A 24,074-nucleotide genomic window follows, 5' to 3' on the forward strand; every position below is an offset into this window, starting at 1 on the left:
GTGGTTGATATCTTCGATTTGCATGGATGCGCTCATCGGCCGAGTCAATGACACTTCTTGGCTTTTTGGCTTTGTACATGAAACATTTCGGTGTAAATGGAGAGATACTGCGTGACGATGGTTCACGGTTCCTTTCTACATTAGAACTAGGTCTAGGTATTAGAACTCAACTGTACTCTATGACTCACCTATAGCAGTCACAAATGGCATGGATTTTGTTTATAAATACATGAATTTCTAATGATAGTAGCAGTTACTTAGTAGTGATTACTGGTGATTCAGCTACTCCAGTACTAAGCAGACTAGGCTCCAGCCTCGAGCCGCTTTGACAGACTCGGCTTCGAGTCATATCGCGTGAAGATCTGCGAGTCACAACACAGCAATCACTAGCGCTACTGTACGCTCAAAGCACTAGACTGACATCACGAGCGCTCATGCACGATCGTCTCTCTCTTTCTGCCCTTTTTTCTCTCTGTCTGTCTTTTGCTTTTTCCTTTTCCCCTTCCATCTGACAGCATTCCCCGCCGTGGCTAATCCGTCTCACCAAGACAGAAACGAGCTCACTCCGTGTCGATCCCAACCCTTGGATCTGTGTTGCGTGACCAAAGGTGCATGGATCCATCCTCATCGATCGTCTATCGCGCGAGACCAATCAAGCCCTGACTCTGACTGATCATGGATCCCACGGTGACGGGTGTGGGGTGGCGGCAGCGGACGACGGACGACGGGGGTAACAGAGGCAGCGCAGCTAAGCTCTCGCTCTCTCGTCTCTGGAAGGTCTTGGTGATAATGCCCACCGGTGAATCCTCGGAGGTATGCTTCCAAGGCGTGGGCGCGGGCGTTCATGCAAGGGGGGTCCATGGGGGTTCGAAGAGGCGGAAGTTGGATGAAACACGCGTATAGCGCGGCTATGGAGAATTTGTTTCCCTGGGAGGACTTGGTCATCTTGGACTGGTGGAGTGCATTTCCATTTCCAGACGGGGATAGCTGGTAGAGGATGGCTGGGATGACTTGTTTAGGAGTGAGACTATGGAGAGTGCCTGACCTACCTACCCACCTGCTTAGAGGGGGAGGATTACAGAGTGAAATTGGAGAGATCGTAAGTAGGTACTTCTTCCAGAGACGGGCCTTCCACATGTCAAGTTGTACTGAAGTACTGTACTCGTAGTCTCGTACTGCTAGTACACCTAGGAACGTGAACGAAGCAAAGAAATCGATTCTGTCGCGTGCCCTCGATCCTTTCGATTGCTCTCGGTCCATTGAACTTTGCACTTTGCAGTATTACCGACCCTTCATTATATGATGAGTGTCGCTGTCTTGTCTAGCGGTAAGCGTGTCTAGCGGTAAGTAAGCAAGATCACTCGTGGCAAGCCAGGTTCCTCTCAAGTTCATCATGTACGTCCAAAGAGGCAAGTAGTTGGAAACTTGGCACCTGCACGTGCATCTTGAGACAACATTTGGATTGACTGCCTACTAGTAGTTTATGTGATGTTATGTAATGCAGAGTCTCGTCCTACTAATTATGGATGCTTCAGGTACAGCTAGAGGACTACAAGAATAAGCTCCGAGGGTCAACCTTCTCCGCTACTTTGAAGCTCTGGCCCCACTACCACTTTTTCTTGGCCCGCACTTTCGTCACTTGCCGCCTCTCATGAACCTTTCAGTTTGATCTGCAACTCCTGTACTGCACAGCTGCAGATCCAATCTTCCCCTGTCCGCCTCTCTTTCCCTGCAAAGCTCTCTCAAGGCGTCTGACCACCACCATGGCCGCCTCGTCTCTCGAACAAGACCCCTCCCCCGCCGACATCGCTCGCCGCGATCAGGAAGAGAAAGATCGCAAGGCCCGCGAAGCAGCAGAGCAAGCCCAGCTCCCCTACCAATGGACGCAAACGATTCGTGACGTCGACATTACTGCGCCCATCCCTGCCAATATCAAGGGTCGTGATATGGATGTCTCTTTGACCAAGACGAAGATCCGAGTCGCCATCAAGGGCCAGGAGCCAATCATCGAGGTATGACTGCACTGACACGGGACCCACGACGAGCATCTGCCTCTCTGGCGCATTCCTTGCGGTAGCTTCCCAAATGGAAATTGTTCAGGCGGGGCAAAGGCGTTTCATTCGAATCCTCAGAATGATTTCACTAACGTGTGCATTCCTCCTCTGTCAGGGTGACCTCCCCCACGCCATTCTGGTTGACGAATCCTCGTGGACGCTGGAAACCACGTCCAAGCCTCCCGGAAAGGAGGTGAGCATTCACCTTGACAAGGCAAATAAGATGGAATGGTGGGCACACGTGGTCAAGACCGCACCCAAGATCGATGTGTCCAAGATCACTCCCGAAAACTCCAGCCTGAGTGATCTGGATGGGGAGACCCGCGCCATGGTCGAGAAGATGATGTATGATCAGCGACAGAAGGAGATGGGTGCGCCAACGAGTGATGAGCAGAAGAAGATGGATATGTTGAAGAAATTCCAGGAGCAGCATCCCGGTAAGTGTTGGTCAATTGTTTGCCACTCTCATCCTTACATTGTTCTACGATGACTAACCTGCCTTTTGTTCCGCCGTTATAGAGATGGATTTTTCCAACGCAAAGATGGGCTGAAGCAGCATCGGGGCTATCGAGTCTGTTTATCCGCAAGCGAGTCTTCTCAAATGAAAGCAGCACACATTCTTGTATGAAGTATGAGTGATGTATCAGTAGGGGCTGTTGATCGTCCCCAGTCAATGAATGATGAATTACAGAAGTATCAAAAAGCAAGGTCGCGTGTGCCCTTCACGTCTGATTTGTGGAGGATGCATTTCGGGCCGAACTCGGGCAAGGAGAACCGTCGACTTCAAATACATCTCGATATTGAATCATCGAACCCCGAATCACGAATCCCCAAAAGACATCCTCTAATCGTACCCAGTATCTCTACCCCCTCCATTCTTCACAACGCACAGAGGCTTCGCACGGGTATTCCACACACAGAGCATCCGATTCCAATGAACTCGCCAGCGTCCGAGTGCGTAGAAAGGTTGACTTGGCTTTACAGTGATATTGATGATAGCCCGTCGTTCAAATACCTTTGAAGGTTGACCTAGGTTTGAAAGCGAGCAAGTGAGCCCACTTCAAAGGCAGATTGGACGTCCAATTTTAGATATAGGCACCCCCACAGCATAAGATGATGGTGTACGGCTGCTTCAGTTGCAAAGTCGGTATTCAGCTGCGTACCACTTCTAATACGTATTACCAAATGTGCCATGGACCCGCTTGATGCAAAAGGCTCATGTTTCTCAGACTTCCATTGATCTATCTGCACGGGCTGTACTTATATAGGAAGACTGGCACAAATGGGAAGATCAATGATGACCAGTGAAGAAGACGTCTATTCAAATCCGCGATAATGAAAATACTGATCACCGGCCAGCATCCATTCATTCACAACAGGCTTCATTCAACGACAATCATTCGAGGAATGAGAATGGGACCTTGGCTCAATACTAAGAATCTTCTATTGTGAACATGAGAGTACAACATAGTCATGAGTAGGCTTTCTCATGTTCTGACGCCCGCAGAATAGTCTTCGAAGCACCAGCAGGTTGTGCTAGGCTGGCCTCCAGACCCATCTCAGATCAATTTGTTTGCTTCCACACGAAAGAGTAGTAAACAGAAATTCTTGGGGGAAAAGCTCAAGCACACTCCTGGTCTTGAACCCAGGACCTTCGTTCTACCACGGTACTTTCTCCTCAAGTCACTCTGATGCTCGAATACCTTTGTTTGCATGCTCGGAATACCTTCACTCCCGGACAGTATCTCGCCCAGTACTAGAGCCCTCCATTCAACTCTCCAACAATCTCTTGGACTGTCTTTGGATACTGAACTTTTTTATATCATCGAGCTCTCTGAAGATCAGTCTAGAAAGTGAAAAGCCGTCATATCATCAACCAGCCTTATACGAAAACTATGAAAAGTAAAAGAAAAAAAATTGTCCACAACTGATGCGTCCACCAAGTTGTATAGGCCCACCCACCCAGCCAGCCAGCCCATGGTGCCGAGGTACCTGTGGCCAAGTAGGTACCTGAGATATGTCCTGCCCAGACTGGCTATGTACATGTAAGAAAGGGACAACAGGACAGCGAGAGAAACCCTCCGTCGAGGGTCCCTCCCACTTCACCATGTGGGACTGGCTGCTTGAATAGGTATCCCATTAACTACATCATAAACGAGCAAACAACATTTCTCGCCGTACGTGGATCCAACCATCCCCGCTCCCTCACTCTCTCAAGGCACTTTCGATACATCGACCAAGCTGTCTCATAGCCATGCCTGGGTGACCCGTTGAAGTGCAACACAAGCCGTTGAGTCTTTATCCATGGGCTACCCATGTTGTCGGGTAGAAGAATAGAAATCAGAATCAACGAGTTCTTGAGATAGATACTGTGAAGGGTGTTGTACTTCTGTCTCCCCATCTCATCCACGATAGATTTTGGTTCTTTTTCTTGGTGATCTATAGACAATTCATCGGCTGGGACGCGTACACTGGCTGGGTGTCCACGATGGAGCTGATGAAGTTTGGATTCTGCATACCTACGGGAAAGTAGAACACTACCTACATGTATGACAAGAAATACGATGCTTGCTGTAACATGTGATTATGAACTTGAGGTGCCTCGCAGTTGCAAGTGAGAACACTCTGTCCAGGATGTGTCTCATCCATCCCAGTCTATAGCCGTCTGGATAGAATGGTCCTCGGATCAGTAGGTATTATAGGTCTCGATGGTATTCGCTGACTTTTAGTCTTTTTGATATCCTCTGTGACCGACATGGCGCATCAATGTCCACTACAGACGCTCTGTGAGACAGCCTTCCACCTTGTCAATTCTACCATGCTACCCCGTGCCCAATGCTGGATCGTCCCTAATATATCTATCGATTGCTCGAGACCAATCTTAGATATCAAAACCTCCAAGTCCACGTCGATCTTAATCTGGATGTTGAATCAAAGGCTCTGCAAGAGCCCAGGATGAATGTATGATCTTAAGACTAGTCTTGAGTATGCCATTCAATGTAATTTTGATATCTAGATTTGCCTCAAAGCAGGCAAGAGCTACATCAATCTACGGCTCCCGTCCTTTCTCAACTTGTACACACTCGTTCGGAGTTGCGTAGTTCGCTGGAATATAATCTCCAGTCTAGAAGAAAAACAAAACAAAAACCCCGAACCAAAGCAAAATGAAGTTCAATAGCCTATCATGACCGATTAGAATCTAGAATACCGGCAGATTTTCGGCTTCTCTTACTCAATCCGCTCAAGTGGGACAAGCCCCAAGTTCGCCACCTGTTCGGACTTAAGTGGAGACGTTCCTCCGATGCGGCTCTTGTGGATTGACTGCCTCAGGCTTGCAACGCGACCAGCACGCCGAATCCTCCCGGCCCCGCCCTCATCTTTCCCATCGTCCACCAATCGTGACCGGAAGAACAATCTGGATGCCTGCGCACTGCGGCAGACAGCAGTGGCTTTGCGACATTGCGTAAAGCAGGCCACGAGTCCTCGTGTCCACCAGGTCCCCCTCTTCGTTTTCTTCACCATCTCCAGACACTCATCCGTCGTATTGACTCGCTGCTTCTGTTGTCTTCTTTCTGGTGTGGGTAGTTCTGTTGACGGTTGCTGCCTTTGTCTTCCGGCGTGGCTCTCTACTCCAGAGGCTGCTGCACTGCGACATTCGGAGCGGGAGCCAAGCAAGCAGACCCATACATACTGACTGCTCCACAATCAATCCAGGTCTTCTTCTGCCGATGATTCGGTATTTTCCAGCAAAGGGAGTTTCGAATCCAGGCTTCATTTCAGAGAACGAGCCAGCTATACGTCAGCCGTCAGCCTGGCCTCGAAACGTGGCACTGAGTCATTACGTTGACGTTACACGAGCTTTTCATTCGCTGCAGACAACTTCTTCGTTGAGCAACTTGAAGAAGACTTTGGATCGCATACCTGTGTCTCACCAATCATGTCTTTTCTGGCCGGGCTTTGCAGTTGCTTTTCCAGCGGAGATGTCCAGCCACAAGTGGCTCTGTCTCGTCCCGAGATGCAAATGCGATCCTCATCAAATGTGACGCCCAGCGGTGTTCAAACGGGGAGCTACACCTACAATGACCGTGGCGAGGTTGTCCGCATAGAGAATCCTCTGGCACGCAGACTCGGGCACGGCCCTTCTCGCAGTGACCTGGACTCGGGCGGTTATGCCAGTGTGGTTCCCCTGCCGCAGTATACACCACGTCCGATGAGCGTTCATGAAAAGACGCTCGAGGCGCATTTACGCGATGCTCCCGTGTCCTCGGACTCGAGCTCTGTCTATCAAGACGAGAAGCGTCGTCAGGCATATGAGGACGAAGCCACCTCCGACGACTCCTCTGTCTTTTCGTACCCCAGCAGTTTTGGCAATACTTCCACCGCCACGAGGGAGACGCCACCACCTCCATATTCGCCTCGCGGCTCAATGATGATAGGCCGGTCACGAACAGCATCAATCTCATCAACAATGGATGTCACTGTTCGCCCTCCGCCGCTGGCTCGGCTTCATGGAGCGTGTATCACGGCTGTGCCGTCCGAGGCTGACGATCAGTCCATCCGGCGTCATCGCAGAGGCTCATGGCAGAGTCGGTGACGGGGTTACCACCGACGACCATCTGTAGGCCACATGCGATTGAAAAGATAACTGGCCCATGCGCCAGGACACGGCCGACGATTAGTGGCGCGCATTCAATGAATCGGGCGCTTTTTCTCCGACCATGAACATCTGTTTCGGGTCTTCTGCAATGCCGTATATATGACGTGACGTTTATATTCATTTGGAGTTTCGACATTTACTTACCATTTCTTGTTGCTGAACATTCTACGTAAAGCACCACGAGGCGTTTTTGGGCGTTGATGATTTGTATGTGGCTCTTTTGTGAATAGCATCATCTGTGGTGTTACTGCCCACTACATAATCTACTTAATACATCCACGCAACCCGTTGCAGGGTTGTGAGTGAAGAGCACATGTGGAGTTTGAACAACTATTGAATCAAGCATTGAGCTTAGAGTGATATGGTGGCAATTTTGTATTCTTTATCACCAAACGGAGTCACTAACTGTGACGGATTTCCAAAGCCATTGAATGTTTCACGTCGCACACGAACTCTAATTTATTCATGCTCGAAGGTATGGAACTCGTAGCTGTAATGGCATATCTAGATAAATCGTAGACCAAGCTTCAGGTCCGATGAGGGTTGAATTGAAGGTTCGCTCCGTTGCAACACAGGACCAAGTGAATAGCACAGCAAACGGAGAAGTTCAAGAACTCGTTTCCAAGTGTCAGGTTTGAATCCGAGTTTCTTCAATAGTCTTTGAGTCATGACTCCATGAGTATATACATGACATTACAATTCTGTGATCACCTTCTCCCTCCAAGACAGTGCTTCCTCATGTCGACCTTTTAGAACACAGCCTTGTTTCCTAGGGTTCACCAGTTGACGAACCCTCTTGTTTCGGCCGGGCGGCTCGGCGGACCTCAATGATGACCTGACATAATCAGGTACGCCGCGGGTGCCGGCGGCCCACTCGACGCCCGCCAATGAACCATGCATTCCACTTTTTTTCTTTTTTTTTGAGTCTAAATTTCCTTTTTTTCTATCAAGTCTCGGAGATTGTCTTGCCCCTCACTCCACTACAATTTTTCATGATTGACTGCACTCTGCTACTTCTATTTTCACGACTCACAGCAGCACAAACATGGCCCAAGACGACGAGGTTCACGAAGCTGTGCGCAATGCGCAACCACTACAGCAACCCCCGCAACGGCCACAAGACCCCTCAAACAACATGAAGCGAGTCGATCCCTTCCAGTTCGGATCACGGTACCTCGAACAAGGCGACGACGTCTTCGAGTTCAATGCCTGGGACCATGTCGAGCCCGACGACGAGTTCAAGGCTTTTGCCGAAGCGCAATACGAAAAGCAGCGTGCCGCGCCCGTCTCCGAATTCGACCAGAATCGCTTCAACAACGACCCTGCCAAGTGGTGGAACAACTTCTACAAGAATAACACGGCCAACTTCTTCAAGGACCGCAAGTGGCTGCGTCAGGAATTCCCGGTGCTAGCGGATGTTTCGCGCAAGGATGCCGGCCCCAAGGTCGTACTGGAGGTTGGCGCTGGCGCGGGCAATACAGCTTTCCCGTTGATTCGGCACAATGAGAATGAGGAGCTGAAGGTACACGCCTGCGACTTTTCAAAATACGCGGTGCAGGTGATGCGGGAGAGCGACGAGTACAATACCAAGTACATGGTTGCCGATGTCTGGGATGTCGCTGCTGTGCCGACCGAGAGCGAGGATTCCCTGCCACCCGGCTTGAGCGAGGGATCGGTGGACGTCGTCGTGCTCATTTTCATCTTTTCCGCCTTGAATCCCGACCAGTGGAGTCGTGCGATACACAACATCTGGCGTGTGCTCAAACCCGGTGGTTGCGTGCTCTTCCGTGACTATGGCCGTGGTGATTTGGCGCAGGTGCGCTTCAAGAAGGGTCGGTATATGTCGGAGAACTTTTACGTCCGTGGAGACGGCACTCGCGTCTATTTCTTCGACCAGGAGCAATTGCGACAGATGTGGAGCCGTTGGACTCCCGAGAAGGGAGTCCAGGTGGACATGGAGGCCCAGTCGGATTCAATTCCTGCTGAGCCCAGCGCGCCGTTTGAGGTCAAGCACTTGGGCGTTGATCGCAGACTGTTGGTCAACCGTTCAAGTAAACTGAAGATGTACCGCTGCTGGATGCAGGCCAAGTTCGAGAAGCGCTCGGACTCTGTCACCTCTGCTCCAGTGGCTAAAGAAGACTCTTGAAATGGTGAAATGACTGCAAAAGCAATCAATGGTGCCCAATGATCTACGGGGGGGGGGGAGGAGCCCCTGCAACACCTTGCGCCATCAACCTGAACAGGTCAATCAACGACCAGAAACGAAGATAATTTCACACATAACGCCACTGTCGGCTGGGCCCCGGCTTGTCGCTCTTGCGCAGCTTTAGCAGGTCATGGCCACGCCTCAGAGAATCATACAGCAGCGCGACTGTACACCCCGGAACCACTCAATCGGCGGTTGAACAGTCTTCTGGAAGAATGGACCCACGATACCCATGACGCACTTTTAAAACATGTAGTCGAAATCTTGCCAAGGCAGGCATACATTTCTTTCATCGCCTTCGTTGATTTGCTCAGGTTTGAGTGCGAGGTCTTTGAATCTTCAGTTCATCTTCATAGACTACTCACTGCCATGACGACGAATGACAATATCCTACGAAAGATCATTAAAAATCCAGGAGCTTAGTGTGAAGCAGTATGAAAGAGGCAGCCATTCTCGGCGGCAAAAAAAGGGTGCCTCGCTCGGGAGAGACAGTGGTTGTGATAGAATGTGTGTACAGTCAATTGTTGACAACAGACTCTGAACACGATTGGAGCGAATCATCCTATATCCAAACAAGAGAATTTAGCAAGGGGGTGCCTCGATCAGAAGAGACAATGATTGCGGTGGAATGTATGTACAGTCAATTGTCGACAACAGACTCTGAACACGATTGGAGCGAATCAACATTTATCCAAACAAGAGAATCTAGCAAGGCCGTGGTACAATATCACCACGAGGAGAAGCAGCAGGGAAACGAAAACTGGGAACGAGAAAAAGAAAAAAGCCTCAAACGTTTAAGTTGCCCGATTCCAGTTGCCATAAGCCTTATGGGCTGGCAACTGCAGAATCTGCAAGACCTTGGGAAACAAAATGGTCGCCCTCCAAGGCAAGAAAGGAAGGGGCTCGAAAGAAAAGCAGCATAAAATGAAACGCTATGGATGCATCTGGATCAGGCCCCTGCTGGTGAAGGGTAATGGATGTCTATAAGATCTCGTCGACAGGGGGGAAAGAAAAGACATGGTCACATGGCGAAGCAAAAAGGGATCTGGTATGTCTCAAGAGCAGACGTGAGACACACACACATCCCGGCCGCTCATCATCATCTGACGAGATGGCAAAGGAAAGTCTGAAGGTGTCAAGTCGCCACGAAGGTTGACTTGTGTTCAAGACGTCAGGTTCGGACATTCGCCCTGGGCACGCTGGAACGCATTGGAGAAGAGATCCTGCATGGCACAGTAGTGGAACAGAATGCCACCCAGGACAGCTAGATGCCAAATGTTGTGACTTCCACCGAAATAGTCGAAAAGACCCGGCTTCCAACGCTCGGGCACCTTCGACGCGTACACAAGGGCACCTACGAAGTAGACCATGACGCTCTTCACAACCGGAGCATAGAAATACATGCACCACTCGAATCCACGCGTGTAGGAGAGTTGGGCGAGAGGGGCGAAGCCGGTAAGAGCAAGGGTGACATAAAAGGCGACGCGGGCCCAAGCCATGTCATGGCGATTGAAGGTGGGATGCCATGGGAGGATGATGCCGCCAATGCCCAGACACATAGTCAGCAGAATATAGGTCCAGCGAGACGTTGGTTCGCAGTAGAAAGCCGTGTATTCGGTGGACACGATCGACGCGGCCACCAACAAAGAGATTCCGGTGTAATCAACGCAGGCGAACCGCTCCATCAGCGATTGCGAGGCAATGCTGTTCATCGTGTGCCAGATGGTGCTGCAGACCAGACACTTGCAGGCGGCGAAGAAAAAGACTGCGGCGATCATAATGTCGGCTTTGGAACTCGAGTGAAAATTGGTATGAAGCGGGTAGAAGTAGAACGCGATGGAGAGAACCAGAATCAAACCGATGAGATGAGACCAAATGTTGACGAACTCATTCGAGAAGGAGAAAACAGAGTGGACGCATTCCACCTTGGACTCGGTGAAGCGATAGCCTTTCAGAATGTGCGGGTTGACCCTCCAGGGGTCTGGCAAGTCGGCATATGTGATCAAGCGGTCTTCCTGAGCGAGACGAACCGCCTTCTCGATGCTTTCCCGTAAAGCGTCACGAGCTCGGCGTGCCCGTTCCATTCCTTCGTCCACAATTTCTCGGGCGTGACCCAACTTTGTGTCCATGGCTTTCCACCCATCGTCGAGAGTGCCGTAGATGCCTCGGTCGTGAACAGCGTGGACTCGCGCCTCGAGCTCGGTAAGGAAAGACTCCATCAGTCTCACTCCCGCCTGCGCCTTCTGTTCTAAGGTCTCCTTTGTTGCCAGAGCCTCCATGTACCGATCCTCCAGGGCCTCCACGAGGATCTTAGCCCGTTTCTTGCCGCTGCCCATCAGTTCACCGGACGCAAGGGAGCACTGATCACGGACGGCTTCCAAAGTCGAATATCCTCGGTGGAGACTGGTGTCGATGTGATCCATGTGAGACTTGCGGTATTGCTCAATCCATGACATGCGGCGCTCGAGTTCGGCCAGGAAAAGCTCCACCTGTAAACATTGTCAGATCGGAGAAAAGATCCGGAGATATTGCTAACGAGTTTCCTCCGCTTACCCGAATGAACACCGTGTCGGAATCTTGGTAGTCGCAGGATAATTTACGCGGAGCATGGTATGAGTGCCTCCGACGGCGATCTCGCAGGAGAGCAGTATCCTCCGCGGGTGTGGCCGCGGAGGAAGAGAATCCCTCCGCAGAAGCTTCCATGGTGACGGACGACGTGGAACACGCCATTGAAACAAAGAACCCGCAGCAGCAACGGAGGAGTTAATTGTTCAGACCAGAAAAATTCACCTGTGCCCTTACGATGACCTTTCGTAACGAGCGGTGGTGGTTGTGGTCCTCCAGCGCAGTGGGGCTGAATAGTCCGGGGGGTTGGGATTGGGGTGAGATGGGGTGTTGGGAGAAGGATGGATTATAGATCGAGCGGCCGGTGATCAAGAACGAAGATCACCCTACCACGAATATATGGGCACGTCTGTTGAAACCGGGAAGAACAGACGGACCTATGTACACAACATGGACAAACAGAGGGAAGAAAAGAGAAAGCAGGGGAGTGAAGGTGGGGGGGCAAAAGAAGGAAGGATGAGAGAGCGAGATCAAAAGTCCCAAAGAGAGTCAACGCCTGTCTTGAGCGAGGCCTAAGGCCAAAAAGAGTTTAAACTGACCCTTGGCTGACTCGCCGAAGAGAGACGCGGGCAAACTCACCAGTTGGCGTCGGGCAGGTGCAACCAAAGTGTGGAGGGCACGGCCATTTGCCTTTCGTCAGCGCCCAAAATCCTCTCAGTCGATCTTCTTCCGGGCTTGGGCCAGCCAACGTGACGTTTGGCTCTCCCAACCACCAGCCGCTCAGTCCTCACATGCGAAGACCCGCGCCCTGATTGATTCGACTTGACTCCATACGCGTTGGGTTTGCCTTTACCGGTGCTTCTTCGTCTCCACTTGCACACTCACAGACTAGCACGACGGCCTCTTCCCCCCGTCATCCTCGTGAACCACTCCGGTCAATTTGATTTGGTCATTACGGTCGGAGACCCTCCTCGCGCGCTATCAAAGCGTCAATCCAGTCCCGGACGCATTTTGCCACCTGTGACAGCCCGCTCTCCTTCCAGTTCCCCTCCTTCCTTCCTCCATTCGTTGAGACCATGGCTATCGGTGAACTCGTCACCGACGACTCGTTGTTGCCCGTGCTCGGCACCAGCGCCGAAACACTGGCGCAATGCCAGCAGTTGATCGCTCTGCTGAACCCCGACCAGGTGCCGACCGAGTCCGCCGGTCTCCAAGAGCTGTCGCTGGCAGTATCGAAGCAGCAGAAGATCCTGTTTGCGCGACTTGCGCAGCTGCGTGGACAAAATCGCGATGCGATCTTTCGGGTGCGTGACACCAAGCACGCCACTGCCGAGGCTCGTCAGGAGATCGACCGACTCCATCTCCAATTACAAAATCTGTACTACGAGCAGAAACACCTAATGGGCGAGATCGCCGCCTGTGAATCATATGAGTGAGTTCAGTCAATCCTTGACGAGCATACCTCGGACATCTGAGAGAATTGGTCTAATCCGCGGCTATTTGTCCTTCATCATAGTCACAAGTACCTCGCCCTCCCGCTGATCCCCGTGGAGGAATTCCTCGAGCTCTTTCCCGAACACCGCGAGTCCAGTGAACATGATCTCATGGTTGCGCGCATCAACCACGAACACAGTGAACGCGAAAAACTCGAGCAAGCTCGACAGGAGCTCCTCAAACGCAAGCAAGCTTTGATCGCAGAGAACAAGAAGCGCAAGGACGACCTGGCCAGTTTGGACAAGGATTTGGAGAAATTCATTGATGTGAGTATAGCATTTGTCTCGTGTCGATCCACCGCTCCAAGCTACGTACTCGGTTCACTAACATTAGGTCATTCTCAGGCTGCCAAACCGATTCAGAAGCTTTTCGAGAAGGAATATTGAATCGTCCTTGTCGGCAACACTCGCAGGCTTTGGGACAGTACGATATCATTGGGCTGGCGTTTTAGAATTCATTACTTAGATACCCTCTTCAAATACGTTCATGATGGCGCAACAACCTCTCTCATCCGCATTCTGTCCATTATAGTTATAGCAGTTATAATCTAATTCTTCATGACATTGAAGGACAGACCACAGCCTGAGCAATCTGTACACAAACCACCTTAGTTTACTCGCCGCTCTCGATTATAAGCTCGAGTAACGCGACCTCATGTAGAAGATTTTCTTTTGCGAACATCGAAATTTGCTAATCTCGCTCATCGGCCGATTCTGTACACTTTTAATGCGGAGAAGCGATTCGCTGCTCCGGCGGAGACCACCTTTCAGCGCGGGTTCCTCCCCTACTCCGCCTTCATCACCTCCCAACCTTCGCAGCTTCGCAGCAGCGATATCCCAAAACTAGCATTTGTTTTGGACAGCGCAGTCGGGGGTTGCAAATTATGTCGCAATCATGACGGATAAATTTGAAGACCACGAGTCTCGCCACAGTTCAACTTCCTTGAAATCCGTCGACAATGCCGACAATCAAAATAGCGCTCAACGCGTGCCACCCCCCGAGACCCCCGAGGCCATACAGACCCGATTCCGAGTGATTGCCGCATTCTGGGCTGTGATCATCTTTCTAGGTTTTCCAATTTGGTGGAAAACAACGTCAATATACCGGGCTCATCTGCCTATTCAGGAGATGACTGAATGGTCTGAAGGAAAGGTGAGTGTGCTGATGGAGAGATGAGGGTTCAACGCGCGTCTAGAATGCCAATTCTGTGAAACCAATGCAGATCTGTCGTCCAGTCTTTCCTCTTGAAATTCAAATCGCAGCGCCCGCACTGCAAATGACTGAATCCCAACATCTTGTGCGAACGACGCAACATGCACTCGACGATCTGAATGAGTTTGCTGCTCACCATCTTCGCCTCAAGCTGGCAAATGCCACGGATCTTTCAGATAATGGTGCTTCAATGTTAAGTGGACAGAACACGGGCGACGGAGCCGACACGGCATTGACTGTTCGTGTGTTGTCCGAAGACGGCCTGTCTACTCCCAGATCGGAATTGCATGCCGAGACAACGCAGCTAGATATCTTCTATCCGCCCAGTCAGGTGCCGGTCCCGTCTTCTTCGAATCCTGCGTTGTCTGTGTTCATTGCAGAAGAATTGCAGCGCCTATACAGTGAGGAAAAGGCCACCATTGCCTACATCCTCTCGGGCGGTACATCGGGCCCTGACGCGGAAAGCATCAGCCGCCGATTACGTCGGTCTATGAAATATGCCGACACGTACCATCTTTCATTTTCCTTGTTCACCCCCGGCGCGGCGCCGACCTCTTGGGACATCGAAGCTGCTATTCAAGAGTACCTGGCACCTCTGCTCTTCGCATTCACGCCAATCAGCAACTTCACCATCGACACTCAGGTCCAGATGTATGCGACCTTTTCGCCCATGGCTCCACCACCACTTTTCGATGAGGTAGAGTCAGCGTGGACCCTGAAGAAGGAGGATCTCAGTGCTTTCATCAATGCCGCCGAATGGCCTCTGAATCCCAGCATTGGAAATGGGCCCACGCTGAATTTCGTTCTATACGTACCGGATCCGTCTCAGTCACCCATGGTGGTCAAGGAAAACCGCGCCTCCAGCTGGATCATACCCCAGTGGGGTGGCGTCTTCCTTCTCAATCCCCCTCTGGAGACGACCGACTCAAGCGGTAGCCGAACCAACCCGGCACACCTGTCGCAGGACTCTCTCCGCCCAGCATTCATGACCTTCTCTCACCAGCTTCTGACGCTTTTAGGCACGCCTGCCACCCCGAGCTCACTGCCTCTGAGATTGCAGTCAATGATCCGTGTTCGTGCGGCCGCATTACTCTTGTCCGCTTCCTCGACCATGGGCTCCCTCGCACGTCTTACCGAATCCCTGCCTTCCATCCCAATCCCGGCCACTGTAGCTGCTTCTGTGGCCAAAACACTCTCTCAGCTGTCGGCGACATGTTCACATCTGCGAGAGGGGCGTTTCGGCGCCGCTCTAGCTAGTGCTCGTATTGCCGAATCCGAGGCCGAGCGGAGCTTCTTTGAGAAGAGTATGGTTGGCCAGGTCTATTTCCCGGATGAGCACAAGGTTGCCGTGTATCTTCCATTGCTGGGCCCCGTTGGCGTTCCGCTGATTGTCGGCTTGATGAAGGAGGTGAAGCGACTTGTCGCAGCGTGGAAAGCGAGGAGGCTATCCAAGGCATAGATTCCTTATGCGAGTCTCGGGAAATGATGTGTTATTATATCCATTCGCAACGGCGTACAATTGCATTAATTTAAGTCATGAGCATCATCTAAAGTGAGACCTAAAGAAAATGATATAGATGAAGTCTGGTCTATATGCTGAGTCGAATCAAGGCTGGCAGCTCGAAGGTATAGTGAAGCAGTTTATCAATATTAGTAGTATGATATACATGATGAGAAAATCTTGGAAGAGTAAAAGATCGGTTTTACGACGAGACTAGACCCTAGACCTCGGTATGTCGAATGTCGAATCATGAGTCCGATCCGTGACTAGCCAGTAGCCACTCAGAGTTTCACATCCGTAAACTTATGAGCAGCCTCGCCCTTTGAACTACCAAGCCCAACCGCCTGAACAAGGTCCGAAAACGTGGTATCCGGACGCGCGATGCCCCCCGGATACGGCTCGGGTCCGAGGAACTTGCGCGACTGCGAGAAAGCACCCGGTGGCGAGTAAACCTTGATACTCTCCGTGCTAGGCTCGCGTCGACGGGGCGGGGCTACTGGGAACCGGCCCTGCAGCTGTGGGACAGGAGGAATCTCTTTCTCGGAGGGACGTGTCTGGCCAGAGAAGAGACTTCGAACGCGAGATCCAGTGCGTGAGAGCATGGACCGGCTGCTGATTGATGAGCGTCCCCCGGCTGAGGAGCGTAGGAGGAAGTCGGTTCGATAGGAGTTGTCTTCGTTTGGAATGGGGCCGGAGATGCCCAGGACTGCGCCGGAGGAAGAACGCTGGGACCAGTGGATGCCTGATTTAGGATCATATCTTTGGAGATTCTTTTTCTCGGCTCGACGTCGAAGACAGATTGTGACGAGAAGGCAGAGCACGGCGCCGAAAATGGCACCGGGGAAGAATCCTGCGATGATGGCGTTGGTTGGAAAATCGTTGCATACTTGGGCGACCGCGGCAGTGGTAGAGTTGGACGAGGTGGCCCCAGTTGAGGAGGGCGAGACCACAGGCGCAAGAACTGGCGTGATGGTCACTGAACTGCTTTCTGTGGCCGTTAAGCTAGTGGCCGAGGTTGTGTCTGAGGCTTTGGACGTCGCAGTGTGCGAAGTATCCTTGATCAGAGCACAGAGACTGCCACTCTGACAGGTGTATCCCAGGGGACAGCACGCTGTGCCACACGTGGAGAGAGTAGCGTTAAGATTGGTGGTCTTGATTGGATTTTTGGGGTGAGAGCTCGCGTCTTGTGCTCCTATGTTGCATACAATGGGGGAAATGTAGTCGCAACTGGCTCCAGCTGGACAGCAAATGGCCGAGCTTCCGCTGTCGAGACTGATGCAGGTAGACGTGGAGGGACAGCAGAAGTTGTCTGGAAGGCCGTCGCCACATGTGTTGTAGGAGTCTGGGCATGAACCTGAGCTTCGGGTGAAAAGGCTAGCATGATCTGTTGATATGCCATAGCTTGACTGTATCTTGCTCAGGAGGTTTAGAAGAAGCAACAACGTGGTCCGTCTGATAATCAGCTCCATGGCGGACGTCGCCCAGATCTTCCACGGATACCGAGTTGCAATGAATTAGAAGGTTGCTGAAGCTGGTCAGAGCCTATGAGAGAGAACTCAAAAAGAAAGGTTCGATTGGTTCAGAGAGAAGGTGGTCAAGTGTTGGAAAAAGATGCTGCACGAAATGATGCCAGAGGTATAGGAAGGAGAGAATATCATGGCAGGGACTAGAAAAGATGAGTGTAGGCAGACAGCCCCGTACCAGGCTGACACACACATAAGCCTTGTGTCGATTGTGTTCAGTCCTTTGGTAAATGAGACAAAGCACGTCACAATGTGCTCAAAGCCATTCATCCCAGAGGTGCTGCCTTCAAAGGCAGCTGTTTCTATTCATGGTTCCTTGTACGCGCCGGGGGCCTTCAATAACGACCACCGACGCGTTTCAGGATGAGCTGCATAGCTCTGGATATGCATCCATACCGGCGCTAAGCCCCATCCTCATCTTGCAGAAACCAGCCAACCTCGATCCCGACGACCAAGTCCAAAACACGCAGTGGTGATCCGTCGATGAACGGGCGCTTAAGTTGATGAAAGAGCTGGCCGGCCATAGTACATCGAGCGCCGTTGATTGGTCCCATTATGTCAGCAGTGCTATTCCCGATCGGGCAATGCGTCGGCAGGGAAATTATTCTTCATTTGGCTGTTATCGCGGCAGCTGGATTCACCATTTCTTAGGACAATCTCCCAAATCCTCCACTCACACATCATGTTCCGCCGACTCATGAGGCCGAGCGCCCTGCGCGCGGCGTCATACCAGGTCAGTCTCGCCCGAGGATGATCAATGAGGAGGGCATGACCCGCCAAGTTGGAGTCGACATGCGCGTGCGGAACAACAGACTGATCATGCCGTCCGTGTCTAGACACCTGCCTCCGCTCTGCGATTCCAGACCCGCGCCCTGCACCGAATCCCTCAATTGCAGCATGATGCTTACTATAAGGAGAATGGTGTTCCGGAGTTCATGTCGCCCGAGGCTTTCGACTTTGCCTGGACTCAATATCAGACTCTCCTCGTTGACAAGCTCAACCTCTTGACGCAAGGTTAGCTTCAATCCCGCCTGCTGGGGTTGCCATCGCTTCAATGAACTGAAGGTTGAGCAACGAGCAATGCTCCAGAAGCTGTCATGCTGACCATTATGCAGACACCGTCGATGCGGACGCTAAACCCGGAGAGTTGCTGGTCAAGTACTCCAAGCGCCCGGAGATGGCTTCGGTCTTCAACTACGCCTCCATGGCTCACAACAACCACTTTTTCTTCAATTGTCTTGTCAGTAACTTTTGCAGTAAATTGATCGATATGCCCTCCCCCCAGCTGACCGACTTTCACCGCACAGTCTCCCACCACCACCAAGATCCCCGAGAAGTTCGCCAAAGACATTGTTGATACCTGTTCCTCCGTCGAGTCCTTGAAGATGGATTTCCTGGCCACTGCCAATGCCATGTTCGGCCCCGGTTTTGTCTGGTTGGCTAAGAACCTCGAGCGCGAGGGTCTCATGCAGATCTTCTGCACCTATAACGCCGGCTCGCCCTACCCAGCCGCCCACTCCCGAAGACAGCCCGTGGATATGGCCACACACTCCCCGGATGCGCCTCTCGGTAACCAGTTCGCTGGCTCCATGGGTGCCCACTCTCAAAACCAGAAGAGCCTTGCACCCGGCGCTATCGACGTGCAGCCTATTCTCTGCGTAAACACCTGGGAGCACGCTTGGATGATGGACTATGGAATTGCTGGCAAGGAGGAGTACCTTGAGCGGTGGTGGGACCGAATTAACTGGGATGTGGTGTTTGACAACTACAACGCCGTCAGCTCAGTAAAGGGTGCCCGCAACTCGGTCACCCGGGACCGCAGTCTGAGCATGCTCTAAACCCATAGCGGGATGAACAAAAGATGGTCGTCATGTTTGAATAATTTTGTACTATATACACTCATATTTCCCTTTTTTTTCACTCTGTCTCGCCGTCTACTTGTCCATTCGTGACGCATCACCTCCCAGCATATTCAGTGCTATGAAGCGATCCTCGAGCAGTACTTCCAGGCATCCTGCGTGATATTTAAATTCAGTTCCGCCGTCTATAGAAGATGACTATGAGTACATGTTCCATGCCAGATTCAGTTTTTCCATAATGTACAATCAACCAGACACAGTCCAGTTCTGGCCTCCCATGGCTGTCAGACCGCGCCTGGGCTCATATGAATATCTCTATTGACCCTGTGTATGAGTCTCCCTGATCCGTTTCTCAAACGCCTCGATCATGATACTAGCCATCTGGCCCTCGACAGCCCCCATGATCTTGGCATGCATCTGATTGCGAAACTCGAACTGCACTTCCAGCGTCACCTTGGTCTGCGGTCCACCCGGCGCCTCAACCGGAGCCAGCGGCGCCAACTTCCACTGCGTCGACAGATACTCAAAGAGGCCCTCGTTCGCTCCGGGAAAGAACCCACTCAGCCCGGACGAGGATGCAGAGGATGATCTGGCCTTTGACGCGCCCTCTTCGTTGCCAAACCGAGCCCCGCTCTTTGCCTCGACGATCCAATTTTCCGGGTCGCAATTCACCCGCGACGTGAACGTCTCACTCAAAGGCCCATATCCCACGGTCAGGTAGGCTTGCGTCGGGTAGCCGGTTTCAGGGTCGCGTATTGTCACGGTGGACTCGTTGAGAAAGGGGAGGAATTGCGAGTATGATTCGACCGAGGAGATCACTTTGAAGAGTAGCGCTGGCGAGTAGGGTAAGGTACGGGTGGCTGTGAGGACGCGCTTGGGGGAGTCATTGTTGCCGTTTGGCGAAGAGGGAAGAAATGATGAGAGTGAGGGGAGTCCGAATGAGCGTGCTGTTGTATACGTATACGTTGGGTTGGGTGCTTTCCACCGAGCAATATTGCGTGGTTGGGGTAAACTTGTGAGTGATCGTGCCGAGGGCTGATCGCGAATCGAACAAGAACCGGCTTTAACCCCGGACTGGGCTCTCGTGGAGGAGAGAAGGGTGCGACATGATAGTCGCTGGTAACAGAGGGATCGCATTTGTGGACTCGGTTCAGTGGTTACGGCGCTGAGTAGGCAGATTTGTAGTGGATAATAGATCAAACTTGACCCTCGATGGCAGGAAATCTAGCCAAATTTGAAATGGGGGTGTTTGCGATGATCGGCCTTGCCGGCCGGGGCCCGCTTTTGATGACATCGTTGCATATATGTAGCTTGCCCAAGCACTGACAAGCAAACTTCGAGTTTTTATGGCCTTACGTGAATTTAATGCGCTCGCAAGGAGTTGGTAGAAAGAGTATGATTACTTGAATAACTGTGTGTAGGAGACCTCTCATGGCCTGACAACCGCTTGACCAATATTTGAATTGGTAGGCAATGCCTATCTGTATAGGATGTAGTGATTTTACGACCATTTTCGATTATACATGACAAATTCTTGTCGAAGGCTTGCCTTGCTATGTTCGTTCCGGCTTCCATTACGGCGGCAGATAGGTGCGCGCACTAACAAACGTGAGTAGGTTTACGAAGAATTTTAGAATGAGCATCTTAACGAGCTGACCCCCGTCAAATTTGCGAAAACTTCAATTGTACTTGATTTCGCTTCACGTTCCAAGATAGGGCGTGTCATATGATGATATTCCACAACGATATGTTGCTCGAAGGTGGTCTAGCACCTCGGATTATCACCTTCTCAATGATAGTCTTGACAATTTTTAATAGAAGCCAGAGATAATACCTCTCAAGCAACTGTCTTGACTCCGACTCAGCACGCAAATCTGCAATTTACGTTTTATCAGGCTGGAAACTGCATGGCTTAGCTGTTATCAGGATAGGCCATGAGATCCATTGTCAAGGGCAGAGACTCCTCTCCCGCCTCGAACCATGAGCTGTCTTGACGAGCTGTGGCGTATCCAGATACATGTGTATCGTATAGTCCCTGCAAACTCCAGAATATAAGTAAGTAGAACCAAAAACTCCCAGTTTGGACGAAAGAACTGGGGGTCGAACGTGAACTTACCCAGTCAAGCTGAGTCGGCGTGCCAAGCATGTCACCGATAACATCGAGAGAGGAAGTGGATCCTACTCCATCTGAATACGTGGAGAACATGGCCTGTAAGACTGCAGTCGATCCCAAATTGGTCGCTGATTGCACGTCCGGGCTGATTGTAGCGAATTCCATTTCTCGTACCATTTGATCTGGGAACTTGTTAGTAACACACATGCGTATGCCGTGTTGGGCAATCGGTACCTTCAGATGGAGGCGTCGGTCTTTGGACATTTTGCATCCAGCGGTCCTTCTGCTGAGGGTGAACCTTGCCGAGCATAATACTCAAAGCGACAAATGCTCGGTGTGTGTCTACCGATTTTCGTCGACCCTCCTCGAATATTTGATGGGTAGTTTCTAAGAGTGTCAATATCTCCATGCGCTCCTGCTCCTCCAAACGGCATTTGGAGCTGTCCTCGGAGGAGCTTTGAGACAGCTCTAGACAGAGGATCATGGCCGAGAGCACAAAGTCAGAGGTCTGGAAAGCATTGGCAAAGTATTCATTCGAGCACAGCAGGCCTCCTGGTTTTGACTCGGTCCAAATCTCAACATTACACCGTAGTGTTTGCTTCGCGGCCGCGAGGCAGACCGATCTCGAGTAGGCGAACTTGCTTTGAAGCTGGCCCATGTAGCGGCGATGAAGTACTTGGCGCGCCTGTTGATACAGCATTTCCAACGAGTATCGGCGGAAGATGATGGCTGTTGGAACAGTGATACTCTGGTTGATCGGATGCATACAAAGTATAGTTGGCAGGGCCTTATGTGCGTTTTCCAGGCGACGGTCAATGGCCAGAATTTCGTCGTCGTAGGATGCTGTGTCTCGCGAAAAGGCCAGATCGACAATCTCACCAAAGGCCGCCATGAGTCGTGCTTTGGCCCTAACATACGTACACCATGTGAACTCGCCGTCGTCACTTCGTGATTCCGGCAGCTGCGTGGTCGCTTGATCAAACTCGGTATCATGCAAGTTCGATGGCAGCTCGGTGTCGAATTGACAGGGTCGAATGGTCCTTGGGCATCCCATCTGAAAGGATACCAAGGTGTCTATTTGACACAGACAAGCCCAGACTCGGCGACGCATTTCTCCCTCCCAGACTGGGAGATTCGGAAAGTGCTTGGAATCTCGGTGATAGCCCATGCGCATGGCAAGTCGGATCGTCATTGACAAGAGGTATGAGACCCCAATTTGTGCGTCCCGACTCCGATAAAACTCACATATGGTGTAAAGGAGTAGGGCCTCGCACTTGTATCGCCCAGGGACCAAATAGTTGGCTTTCACCAAGCACTGGGCTGCTCTAGTCCGGTAAAGGTCCCAGCGAGCCGCAGAGTTCACTAAATCTGAGGGCAGTGCTTGTTCACCTCTGTAGATCCAGGATATTGATAGTGCAAGAACGTCGAATAGGAGAGCGATCCACGTAAATGGCTTGCTGTATGGATCATGCCAAAACTCTTCATACTCGCGCTGAAAGGTTGGGACGTGTAGAGCAACTATATCACCGAATTAGAGATGTCTTCCTTTTGTCATGTTTTTGTTGGCGCGTAGAGGATCGGTGTATACCGAGAGCTGGCTCTGCAGATTTCAGAAATTTGGAAACCAACCGATCAGCCACTGGTCGAGAGGGTATGTCCGCAAGCACTTCCTCTTTGGTCATAGGCCGAGCCATTCCCAGCAGCAAGGCAGGTGACGGCCCTGCGCCCAGTGCTTCTTCTGAATCCTCTTCATCGGAGACTTCATGGTCAAGAAAGTGCTCCCTCACGCCGTGAATCTGCACTTGGTCAAAACATTTTGTCACCCTGAAAGGCATTTTTGATTGATCAGAAGTGGTACCAATACAGCTGTGACGCACCTCTTGCAAGATTGCACGCCAGTCCGAGCTATCGATGTAGCTAATCTCTTCGTTCTTAACGAGCAGAGTACCCGAGTCCGGAGGCGAGTCATTTGTCTCGAACTGATCCGGAGTCAAGAGGCTCTCATCGGCATCCATCGCATTGACTCTTGAATCGCCAGAATTTTTCTGTGCCAGCGACATGACCAAATTCTCGAGGTGCTGCAGACGGTCTTGAATGACTTTTGGGCTTGAGCGCTCATGCCGAGCTTTACTCTGAGGTCCAGGGCCAACATAAGCGCATTTTTCAGCCTCGCCACGCCTTTGGCAATTGGTACATGGAAAGATGCGATCGCATCTTAGCCTGCCCATGATCAGTAACAGATCCTCCGTATATTGAAGAGTAGTGCAGCCGGCGAAAGTCTGCGTTTCGAGCCCCTTCAATGATGTAGTGTCATGAGCAGCTCACTTTTTGCTCCTGCAACTTATGCACGAGAGCTTGACTCGCGTCCTCTTCTTCATTGCTGCCGACGATCTATCCGCACTCTGCGGGTCTCGCGCACTCATGGGCAAGTCCGCCATGGCCGGAGAAGAATACCACTATAATAGTAAAAGGGGAATGTGGTTGTGGTGAGTAACAAGGCACTGAGATCTCGTATTGAACTAGTCACAAAAAGGGCAGAATGGCGCCGCAGATGCAGAGTATTTAGTATTTACTGGTAGTCGGTTGCTGCTAGTGCCACTGCTTAGTGCTTACTGATTACTACTACGGTACTGGTAGGAGTAAGGTACCTACTACCTAGTAAGAGAGTAAGAGTACCGTAGTCTTGGCGCGAATTGTTTCCCACTCGATCGCTGAGGATCGGACAATTTACCTCAATCTAAACTTGATCAAGCAAGCCGTGCAAATCCCATCACATCAGCCGGCGGTGTTCTCGAGTACAGCGGCCGATAAGTGCACTAAGCAACGAACGTAACTTTGCGGGAACAATGTTCATGAAAAAACCAACCAAAGTAAACATCCGAAAAGAAGA

General features: G+C 51.4%; 11 protein-coding genes across 11 annotated transcripts; 6 read left to right on the forward strand and 5 right to left on the reverse strand.

Annotated features, from left to right (window-relative positions):
- Window positions 1-624: 624 nt before the first annotated feature.
- Window positions 625-1,260, reverse strand: N7539_001278 (uncharacterized protein; the record flags this gene model as incomplete). Its single annotated transcript, XM_056930881.1, has 1 exon — window positions 625-1,260. The coding sequence occupies one exon, from the start codon at window positions 1,258-1,260 to the stop codon at window positions 625-627; it is 636 nt and encodes a 211-aa protein (XP_056792912.1).
- Window positions 1,261-1,763: 503 nt separating this feature from the next.
- N7539_001279 (NudC domain-containing protein) lies at window positions 1,764-2,605 on the forward strand (the record flags this gene model as incomplete). The annotated part of the gene is made up of 3 exons (XM_056930882.1): window positions 1,764-2,012; window positions 2,170-2,491; window positions 2,574-2,605. The coding sequence occupies 3 exons, from the start codon at window positions 1,764-1,766 to the stop codon at window positions 2,603-2,605; spliced, it is 603 nt and encodes a 200-aa protein (XP_056792913.1).
- Window positions 2,606-5,991: 3,386 nt separating this feature from the next.
- Window positions 5,992-6,648, forward strand: N7539_001280 (uncharacterized protein; the record flags this gene model as incomplete). Its single annotated transcript, XM_056930883.1, has 1 exon — window positions 5,992-6,648. One exon carries the CDS (start codon window positions 5,992-5,994, stop codon window positions 6,646-6,648), a length of 657 nt encoding a protein of 218 aa, XP_056792914.1.
- Window positions 6,649-7,756: 1,108 nt separating this feature from the next.
- Window positions 7,757-8,857, forward strand: N7539_001281 (tRNA(Thr) (cytosine(32)-N(3))-methyltransferase; the record flags this gene model as incomplete). The annotated part of the gene is made up of 1 exon (XM_056930884.1): window positions 7,757-8,857. One exon carries the CDS (start codon window positions 7,757-7,759, stop codon window positions 8,855-8,857), a length of 1,101 nt encoding a protein of 366 aa, XP_056792915.1.
- Window positions 8,858-10,080: 1,223 nt separating this feature from the next.
- On the reverse strand, window positions 10,081-11,647 carry N7539_001282 (hemolysin III family protein; the record flags this gene model as incomplete). Its single annotated transcript, XM_056930885.1, has 2 exons — window positions 10,081-11,406; window positions 11,471-11,647. The coding sequence occupies 2 exons, from the start codon at window positions 11,645-11,647 to the stop codon at window positions 10,081-10,083; spliced, it is 1,503 nt and encodes a 500-aa protein (XP_056792916.1).
- Window positions 11,648-12,558: 911 nt separating this feature from the next.
- On the forward strand, window positions 12,559-13,362 carry N7539_001283 (uncharacterized protein; the record flags this gene model as incomplete). The annotated part of the gene is made up of 3 exons (XM_056930886.1): window positions 12,559-12,914; window positions 12,999-13,242; window positions 13,321-13,362. The coding sequence occupies 3 exons, from the start codon at window positions 12,559-12,561 to the stop codon at window positions 13,360-13,362; spliced, it is 642 nt and encodes a 213-aa protein (XP_056792917.1).
- Window positions 13,363-13,870: 508 nt separating this feature from the next.
- Window positions 13,871-15,647, forward strand: PIG-S (GPI-anchored transamidase GPI17; the record flags this gene model as incomplete). The annotated part of the gene is made up of 2 exons (XM_056930887.1): window positions 13,871-14,128; window positions 14,199-15,647. The coding sequence occupies 2 exons, from the start codon at window positions 13,871-13,873 to the stop codon at window positions 15,645-15,647; spliced, it is 1,707 nt and encodes a 568-aa protein (XP_056792918.1).
- A 323-nt stretch (window positions 15,648-15,970) lies between these two features.
- N7539_001285 (uncharacterized protein) lies at window positions 15,971-17,158 on the reverse strand (the record flags this gene model as incomplete). Its single annotated transcript, XM_056930888.1, has 1 exon — window positions 15,971-17,158. The coding sequence occupies one exon, from the start codon at window positions 17,156-17,158 to the stop codon at window positions 15,971-15,973; it is 1,188 nt and encodes a 395-aa protein (XP_056792919.1).
- A 736-nt stretch (window positions 17,159-17,894) lies between these two features.
- On the forward strand, window positions 17,895-19,050 carry sod4 (mitochondrial 37S ribosomal protein mS42; the record flags this gene model as incomplete). Its single annotated transcript, XM_056930889.1, has 4 exons — window positions 17,895-17,945; window positions 18,049-18,226; window positions 18,328-18,452; window positions 18,520-19,050. The coding sequence occupies 4 exons, from the start codon at window positions 17,895-17,897 to the stop codon at window positions 19,048-19,050; spliced, it is 885 nt and encodes a 294-aa protein (XP_056792920.1).
- A 336-nt stretch (window positions 19,051-19,386) lies between these two features.
- On the reverse strand, window positions 19,387-20,208 carry N7539_001287 (ubiquinone-binding COQ10-like protein; the record flags this gene model as incomplete). Its single annotated transcript, XM_056930890.1, has 1 exon — window positions 19,387-20,208. One exon carries the CDS (start codon window positions 20,206-20,208, stop codon window positions 19,387-19,389), a length of 822 nt encoding a protein of 273 aa, XP_056792921.1.
- Window positions 20,209-20,983: 775 nt separating this feature from the next.
- On the reverse strand, window positions 20,984-23,622 carry N7539_001288 (putative C6 transcription factor; the record flags this gene model as incomplete). The annotated part of the gene is made up of 6 exons (XM_056930891.1): window positions 20,984-21,106; window positions 21,188-21,366; window positions 21,419-22,702; window positions 22,773-22,980; window positions 23,062-23,478; window positions 23,545-23,622. 6 exons carry the CDS (start codon window positions 23,620-23,622, stop codon window positions 20,984-20,986), a joined length of 2,289 nt encoding a protein of 762 aa, XP_056792922.1.
- Between the last annotated feature and the right edge of the window lie 452 nt (window positions 23,623-24,074).

Source organism: Penicillium diatomitis, assembly GCF_028827545.1.
Source record: "Penicillium diatomitis strain IBT 30728 chromosome Unknown utg000002l_segment0_segment0, whole genome shotgun sequence".
In the NCBI taxonomy this organism is placed as follows: Eukaryota; Fungi; Ascomycota; class Eurotiomycetes; order Eurotiales; family Aspergillaceae; genus Penicillium; species Penicillium diatomitis.